Consider the following 8,704-nt stretch of genomic DNA (forward strand, 5'->3'; position numbering starts at 1 on the left):
AGTTAAGGCATTTGCTTGTGAAGCCTGAGGACCCAGGTTTGATTCCCCAGGACCCACATAAGCCAGATGCACAAGGTGGCACATGTGTCTGGAGTTCATTTGCAGTGGCTGGAGGCCCTGGAGCACCCACTCTCTATCCGCCTCTCTCTCTCCTCTCTCGCTGTCTCAAAAATAAAATAGGGTTAGGATTAGGGTTCGACAGAGAAAGAGGCAGAGAGAAAGAAAGAGAATGGGTGCTCCAAGGCTTTTCAGCTGCTGTGAATGAACTCCAGATGTGTGTGCCCCTTGTGGGCATGTGTGGCATTGTGCACTTGCGTCACTGTGTCTGGCTATGTGAGACCTGGAGATCTGAACATGAGTTCTTAGGCTTCCCAGGCCTTAACCACTAAGCCATTTCTATAGCCCAATGAAATATTTTTTTAACAAGAAAACCAAATTTTAAAAGATCTATGTGAAATGGGTCATTGACAAATATTACACAATGGGCCGAATAAGACACAGCTGGACCAGCCCAAGAAAGATGGTCAATGTGGTCACTCTTGATGGTCACTGTCCAGAGCTCCTCTTCAGGTTCCAGCATCCCTCACACCTGTAAGCAGTCTCGACCAAGGGCCAGTAAAAAGGATTCAGTACACACACCATGGAAGGAGTCAGTGCTCCTAGCTCAAGCTTTGGATAGAGCACGAGTGTGAGTGAATTAGCACGGGGGGGGGGGGAGCTGGCTGTGCCCAAGTTCTACCAGGACTGCTGGGGCCAGAAGGGAGGGGACCTGCAGAACAGAGGCCGACGTTCGTCAGCATCAACACGGTGGATGTACCGAGCGGACCGCTGGGCGTGCGAAGGCTGCAGTAAACCTGCAAGGGATCCAGAGAGCATCTCCCGCAGTCTGGTTCTCTCAGAATAGTGGTTACCTAAAATAGCAAAGACCAGATCACCAAGAGTGTTCAAACTCATTAGCCCTCCTTTCCCAGCCTCACTCCCTCACCCTCCTGCTTTTTTTGGGGGGGTGGGGGGGTTCTTTTGTTGTTGCTGTTTTGCTGTTTTTTTTTAAAGAAACAGTTTTTGAGAGTTTTTTAAAATTTTTTGTTTATTTTTATTTATTTATTTGAAAGTGATAGAGAGAGAAAGAGGCAGATACAGAGAGAGAGAGAGAGAAATATGAATGGGCGCACCAGGGCCTCCAGCCACTGCAAACGAACTCCAGACGCGTGCGCCCCCTTGTGCATCTGGCTAACGTGGGTCCTGGGGAATCAAGCATCCAACCAGGGTCCTTAAGCTTCACAGGCAAGCGCTTAACCGCTAAGCCATCTCTCCAGCCCTGTTTTTTGAGATAAGGTCTCATTTGCTGGCCTCGAACTCACACTGATCCTCCTACCTCTGCCTCCCAAGTGCTGAGATTAAAGTCCCGAGGCACCACACCTGGCTTACCTCTGCTTTTCTTTTCTTTCTTTCTTTCTTTTTTTTTTTTTGTTTATTTTTTTATTTATTTATTTGAGATCGACAGACAGACAGAGAGAAAGAGGCAGATATAGAGAGAGAATGGGCACACCAGGCCCTGCCCTCCAGCCACTGCTAACAAACTCCAGATGCATGTGCCACCTTATGCATCTGGCTTACGTGGGTCTGGGGAATCGAGCCTCAAACCAGAGTCCTTAGGCTTCACAGGCAAGTGCTTAACTGCTAAGCCATCTCTCCAGCCCACCTCTGCTTTTTTTCTTTTCCTTCCTTCCTTGTTTTTTCTTTTTTTTTTTTTTTTTTGAGGTAGGGTCTCTCTCTAGCCCAGACTGACATGGAATTCACTAGGTAGTCTTAGGGTGGCCTCAAACTTACAGCAATCCTCCCACCTCTGCCTCCCGAGTGCTGGGATTAAAGGTGTGTGCCACCACTCCTGGCCTCACCTCTGCTTTCCTAAACCACCCTCCCTCACGCTCCCTGCTCCGCAGCATGTGACCCTCTCCCCACCATGCTGCTCCGAGTCGCCTCCTCCCACCTCCACCCCCAGACCCCCGGGTTTCTGCACCTGGGAACACTGGGCCGGCATGTGCCTGTGATGATGAGGAGGGTGCCAAGGAGGAAGCTCACCAGGCCGATGGCCAGTCCCAGAGCCCAGACCAGGGTCTCTGTGGTGTCTGGTGGGGCAGGCACCTGGGGCTCTGGGAGAGAAAGCTGGGATCAGGGGACACAGACAGGGCTTCTGGAGCAGAGGAGACATGACGAGTGACGGGGCGGGGTTCGTACCCCAGTGCCGGAGGAGAGGCCCGTCCAGGCCCCAGTGCTCCACCTGGCAGTCATAGACATCCTCAGCCGAGGGCACAAAGGTCAGGTAGTGGAACTTGCGGAACAAGTGGTCAGGCTGGGAATAGAAGCTGGTCTGGGCCACTCCCTCGCTGACAGTTTGACCATTGCGCAGCCAGGTGATAGTGATCACGGGGGGAAAGATGTTTTCCACGATGCAGATGAGGGTGTTGGGCTTACCCAGCTCCACGTGAGACTTGGGGAGAACAGTCACTCTCGGAGGCACTAGGAGGAACCAGGTCTGAATCCCAAAGGCTCATTCCTTCCATCTGGCCTTATGAGGACCAGGACTAAAGGACACTTCCTCTCCTATAGTCATCTGCAGAGGTGCCCTGTGATGGCAATTGCTGGGACAGGAGGGCAGGGAAACGGGGAGTGGGAAGGAAGGAGACTGGAAGGGCATCGGGCTACCGAGCAGTCGGGAGTTTAAATCCAGCCTCAGCTACAAGGCATGTTCAAGGCCATGAGACCCTGTTTCCAAAAAAATAAAATAAAATAAGAGCCAGGAGTGGTGACACACTCCTTTAATCCCAGCGCTGAGGGAGGGGGAGAAGAAAAGGAAGAAGTTACTGAGGGCCAGGGAAGGGCTAAGAGAGCTTGTGCCGAGTGAGGGAAGCCAGGCGGGGCAGAGGGAGGGACGGTTACCGCTGGTGGCTCTGGTCCGGTTGGAACGTTCCACCAAGACCTCCAGATGGGCTCTGATGCTGGCGATGCTGGCCAGTCCACCCTGAAGGTCAAAGTGGGTGAGGTCACCAAACTCAGGCAGCCGCCACACAACCTCCCTGGTCTTCAGCTCCACTGAGAACATTTGTTCCCCATCAAATTCGTGGGTGAACTGGCCCGAGGCATCGTAAGACTGGTAGAAGGCTGGTCCATAGGAGCCCATGTGGTCGGCTGCATTGGGTGAGGCAGGACAGGGAGGGAGGAGACAAAGCCATCAGTCACATGCAGGATATACAATATATTGAGTCTCAGCCTGGAGACACATTCAGAGCTGTGTGGGGACAGAGTCCTATTTTTAAAAATATTTTTTCTATTTTTATAATAATTATCATTTTCCTTATTTTTTATTTACTTGAGAGAGATTGGAAGTGGCAGAGAGAAAGAGAGAGCTGGCGCACCAGAGCCTCTAGCCACTGCAAACGAACTCCAGACACATTGTGCCCCCTTGTGCATCTGGCTCATATATGGAATCAAACCAGGGTCCTTAGACTTTGGAGGCAAACGCCTTAAGGATGCTAAGTCATTCCCCAGCCTAGTTTCTATTTTTATTTGAGAGTGAGAACAAGGCAGAGAGGAAAAGAGAGAATGGGCACACCAGGGCTTCCAGCCTCTGCAAACGAACTCCAGATGCGTGCACCTGAAAGACCCCCAGAGGGAGACCTTCACTCAAGTCTCGAGATAGCACGCACCCAAAGACACACGGGAGACCCAACTTGCTGCAAAAGCATGAGGCTTTATTCGGGAAACCAGAGCTCTGGGGTCAACTCGTATCTCATGCAGGAGACAGAGGAGTCGACCCTGAGCCCTATTGGGTGTTTCTTTTTATAGGGTTTTTAGCAAGGAAGGGAAAGGGGAGGGGGTTTCACAAGGGTATTTGCCAAGCTTGTACAGTTGTGTCTACATATCTTATTTGTGCATAACCAGAGTTTAAGTCCTTGGTCAGGCTGTCTTGGGAAACTATTTTATTATTTTGGTTTTTCTCAAAACTGTATTTTTGTTTATCCTCTTCCCGGGACACAAAGTTTAGGTTGACCTGACCAACCCATATCTTGGGCCATCCGCAGCCCATCTTTTAGCCTATTTTTGATTTACTCCTTTCTGAATATACAGTTCAGGCTGTCCCCTACCTGTAGCAACCAGCTATTTCTTTACCAAGTTTACTTTAAAATTTTCCATCCTGCCTTTCACACCATCTTGTGCATCTGGCTTACGTGGGTCCTGGGGAATTGAACCTAGGTCCTTAACCGCTAAGCCGTCTCTCCAGCCCCAGAGTCCTATTTTGACACAGCTGGCCCTCGGAGAGCAGAAGGGTTATAGACAATGGAAAGAAGAAGAAACAGGCTTGTGCCCACGGCAACCAGCACACACACATGGATGGAGTGTGGCAGAGCAGGCTGGGAGAAGAGGAGACTGCCCAAGATGGTGCTGGGGCTCTCAAATTTAGATGGTACGTCTGGGAGGGAAGGTGGGGAGGAAATGGTCAAGGGGAGGCTCAGAAGTGAAGCTTCTGACAGGAAGGAGCAGCAATTGAGATCTGTAACCTAGACCAGAGAGAGGAAAGGACAGGTCAAAGCTGGGCATGGTGGCACACTCCTATAACTCATCCCCACCCTTGGAAGGTAGAGGCAGGAGGATCGGGAGTTTAAATCCAGCCTCAGCTACAAGGCATGTTCAAGGCCATGAGACCCTATGAGCCGGGCGTGGTGACGCACTCCTTTAATCCCAGCGCTCGGGAGGTGGAGGTAGGAGGATCACAGTGCCAAGGACTGCTGTTGCCCAGCCTGAGGTCTGACCAAGAGAATCCATGCGTGTCTGGCCACACACCAGGAGCTCGTGTCTAGATGGTGGCTGGACACGGGCCAAGCCAGGAAGTGGTATCAAGTCAGGGTGCTGTGCAGTGTGAGGTGAGGTGTGGGTCCCAGAAATGAGGAAAGATTGAGAAGGAATCTATCTATGAAAAGAGTCAGGGCGGGGCTGGAAAGGTTGCTCAGTGGCTAAGGTGCTTGTCTGCCAAGCCCAACAACCAGAGTTTGATTCCCTAGCACCCATGTAAAGCCAGATGCACAAGTGGTGCATATATCTGGAGTTCATTTGCAGCAGCTAGAGGCCCTAGTGTGTCCCTTCTCTCTATCTGTCTCTTCTCTTCTCTCTCTCTCTCTCTCTCCTTGATAATAAATAAATATAAAAGAAAAAAAAAAGCCAGGGCAAGCCAGGTGTGGTGGTACACTCCTTTTTTTTTTTTTTAAAGTTAATTAGTTTATTTATTAGAAAGAGAGACTGGGCACACCAGGGCCTCCAGTCACAGCAGATGAATTCTAGATGCTTGCTGCACCTTGTACATCTGGATTACATGGGTCCTGGGGAATTGAACCTGGGTCCCTTGGCTTTGCAGGCAAACATCTTAATTGCTAAGCCATCTGTCCAGTCCTTTTTTTTTTTTTTAATTTACTTGAAACAGAGAGACAGAAATAGAGACAGAGAGAGACAGAGAGAATGGACGCACCAGGGCCTCCAGCCTCTGCAAACGAACTCCAGATGCATGTGCCACCTGTGCATCTGGCTTACATGGGTCCTGGGGTATCAAACCGGGGTCCTTTGGCTTTGCAGGCAAGCACCTTAATGGTTAAGCCATCTCTACAGCCTGGTGGTGTACTCCTTTAATCCCAGCGCTTAGGAAACTAAGGTAGGAGGATCACTGTGAGTTCGAGGCCACCCCAAGACTACATAGTGAATTCCAGGTTGTTCTAGTCTAGAGCAAAACCCTGCCTCAAAAAGGGGGTGCTGGAGAGATGGTTTACAGGTTAAGTGCTTGCCTGTGAAGCCTAAGGACCCCAGTTTGAGGCTTGATTCCCCAGGACCTACGTTAGCCAGATGCACAAGGGGGCGCACGCGTCTGGAGTTCGTTTGCAGCGGCTGGAGGCCCTGGCGCACCCATTCTTCCTCTCTCTCTCCCTCTCTCTCTCTCTCTCTTTCTCTCTCCCCATATATGTATGTATATATGTATATACACATACACATATCTGCCTCTTTCTCTCTCTTGTCTGTCGCTTTCAAATAAATAAATAAACGGAGACCCTGGCTCAGTTAGTGTAAACAGGTCCAGAATAAATGTGGCCAAGGTGAGAGGATTTGTCTGTAGGAGGAGGAAGGTCCCATAAACCAGAAAGAGAGAAACACTCACCCTGTGCTGTCTGCCCGAGTCCTCTCTCCACCCCAGAAGCCCCTAACCCTCACCTTCAGTGGCCCCTGACTCCTGGGGGCTCAGGAGGGTCGTCACGTGGAGGCCCAGGAGCAGCCGCACACAGACCGCCATGGCTCTCCAGGGCTTGCGCTGTGTGTGAGGCATAAGGAAGCAAGATGGAGGTTTAAGCACACGCACAGATTGAGACCCTTGTTGCCACCCACCAATCAGAGCCTTTCTCTGAGTAAGCGACCTGTTGCTGGGTGAAGAAGTAACCGCCGAGGGTGAGAAGGTGGGGGAGCTCCCTGGGCCTCAGGAAGGAAGCTGGTCCCCGGGGGAGTCCAGGAGGGCTGTGCTTTGCAGGACGGGAGGCCGGTCACTTGTCACTTCTCCTTCAAGGAGGGGCGAGCTCAGGGGAGAGGGAAGGCCTCAGAGCACCCAATGGCTGGGCTTGGACAAAGCCTTTATCTGCTCTGTGATGGAGGGAATTCTATTTTCTCTGTAAGGTTCTCTGAGCAAATTTGAGACCAAAAGTGAAATAAGGTCTGCCTAATGGCGCAGCACTTCCCGGGGAAGGAAAAATGGACACAGGTCCTGAGGAGAGAACCAGCCCATCGCACCCCACTGGGGCCCCAGCTGACACCAAGAGTCACAGGGGAAATGAGCGAGAGCGCAGCTTTCTTGGTGAACCTGGGACCAGCACCAGGGTGAAGGAGACAGACACAGAGGACACTCAACTCCTACCAAACCAGACATCCAGAGACACAGGCTCCCAAGACCTCATCACTGAAGCAGACCTAAAATGAACCCAACATGGCTCAGGGAAATTCACAGAAGAGGAGATGGAAAGATTGTGAGAGCCACATGTTGGGTCATTATGCACAGAGACATTGCCTCTTACCCATAACTGATGGCCACCCCCACAATGCAGGACCCACTTTCCCCAATGAGGAGGGGGAACGACAGGGAGGATGCTAATGATGGTACACACTGTGTACATAACTAATTTTAAAAAAAGTCAAATTCTGGGCTGGAGAGATGGCTCAGTGATTAAGGCACTTGCCTGCCAAGCCTAACAACCCATGTTTGATTCCTCAGGACCCACGTAAGCCAGATGCACAAGGTAGCCCATGTGTCTAGACTTCGTTTGCAGTGGCTAGAGGCCCCCGTGCACCCATTTTTCTCCTTTAGGCTCTTTCTCTCTCTTTTTCTCTCTCCCTCTTTCTCAAAATAAATAGATAAAATAAAATTAAAAATAAATAAATTTTACTAAGAAACTTTAAAAACACTGGATACACAAAGTAAAATTTCCTTAAGTCTAAAAATCCTTTGGGGGTGGAGAGATGGGTTGGCAATTAAAGCATTTGCCTGCAAAGCCAAAAGACCAACATAAGCAAGATGCACAAGGGGGTGCATGCATCTGGAGTTCGTTTGCAGTGGCTAGAGGCCCTGAAGTTCCCATTCTCTATCTGCCTCTCTCTTTCTTTCTCTCTCAAATAAATAAACAAAAAAATGAAATATATTTTAAAAAATCTTTTGTTGCTTTTGTTTTTCAAGGTAGGGTCTTTCTCTAGTCCAGGCTGACCTGGAATTCATTATGTAGTCTCAGAGTGGCCTCGAACTCACAGTGATCCTCCTGCCTCTGCCTCTCTAGTGCTGGGATTAAAAGCGTGAGCAAGGGCTAGAGAGATGGCTTAACAGTTAAGGCGCTTGCCTACAAAGCCAAAGGACCCAGGTTTGACTCCTCAAGACTCACGTAAGCCAGATGCACAAAGGGGCACACATTCATCTGCAGTGGCTGGAGGCCCTGGCATGCCCATTCTCTCTTTCTCTCCATATGCATATTTCTGTATCTCTGTCTCTGAAACAAATAAACAAAAATTTTTTTAAAAAAAGCACGAACCACTATGCCCAGCTTAAAAATCATGTTTTCAAATGCTATTTTAGGGCTGGTGAGATGGCTTAGTGGTTAAGGCACTTGCCTGCAAAGCTGAAGGACCCACGTTCAACCCCCTAGGACCCAAGTAAGCCAGATGCACAAGGTGATGCATACGTCTGGAGTTCATTTGCAGTGGCTGGAGACCCTGCTGTACCCATTCTCTCTCTCTAAAAAATAACTTTAAAAGTATTAAAATACTATTTTATGACTTGTGTAAGAATGAATGTGTAACTGTGGGATCTGCTTCCTTTAAAGAGCTGCAAGGAGCCTCCATGGGCTGAAGTGAGGCAAGCAGAGGGCGCTGGCGATCACCGTTTGTTCCTCCTGGTCAAGGCACCCTTCATTCCTGGACTGTCCCTCCTGATGGGCTCTGTCAGTGGGTGACACTGGAAGGACTTGATGTGATATAAAAATATAGAGAGTTTAAAAAAATATATATAGAGAGTTCACTGTTCATGTAGATAAAGAGAACTCTACCCACATCTCTGGAGGCCACTTGCCAAAGACCCTGAGAGAAGTGATTTTTAACCTGGGTAGGATCTGGTCTCTAACCTGCCTGTGTACAC

The 8,704-nt window shown here is 49.8% G+C and overlaps 1 protein-coding gene across 2 annotated transcripts; it reads right to left on the reverse strand.

Moving 5' to 3' along the window:
- Positions 1-472: 472 nt before the first annotated feature.
- On the reverse strand, positions 473-6,367 carry LOC101601664 (HLA class II histocompatibility antigen, DO alpha chain). 2 transcript variants are annotated; one of them, XM_045157575.1, is made up of 5 exons: positions 6,253-6,367; positions 2,941-3,189; positions 2,239-2,520; positions 2,021-2,153; positions 473-911 (listed from the first exon to the last, which is right to left on the reverse strand). In XM_045157575.1, exons 1-5 carry the CDS (start codon positions 6,362-6,364, stop codon positions 908-910), a joined length of 780 nt encoding a protein of 259 aa, XP_045013510.1. In that variant the 5' UTR covers positions 6,365-6,367; the 3' UTR covers positions 473-907. The 2 variants fall into 2 exon arrangements, 1 of the variants encoding a protein (XP_045013510.1); XR_006638592.1 differs by having other exon boundaries at positions 2,282-2,520.
- Between the last annotated feature and the right edge of the window lie 2,337 nt (positions 6,368-8,704).

The sequence above is a fragment of the Jaculus jaculus genome, chromosome 8 (assembly GCF_020740685.1).
Source record: "Jaculus jaculus isolate mJacJac1 chromosome 8, mJacJac1.mat.Y.cur, whole genome shotgun sequence".
Taxonomy (NCBI): Eukaryota; Metazoa; Chordata; class Mammalia; order Rodentia; family Dipodidae; genus Jaculus; species Jaculus jaculus.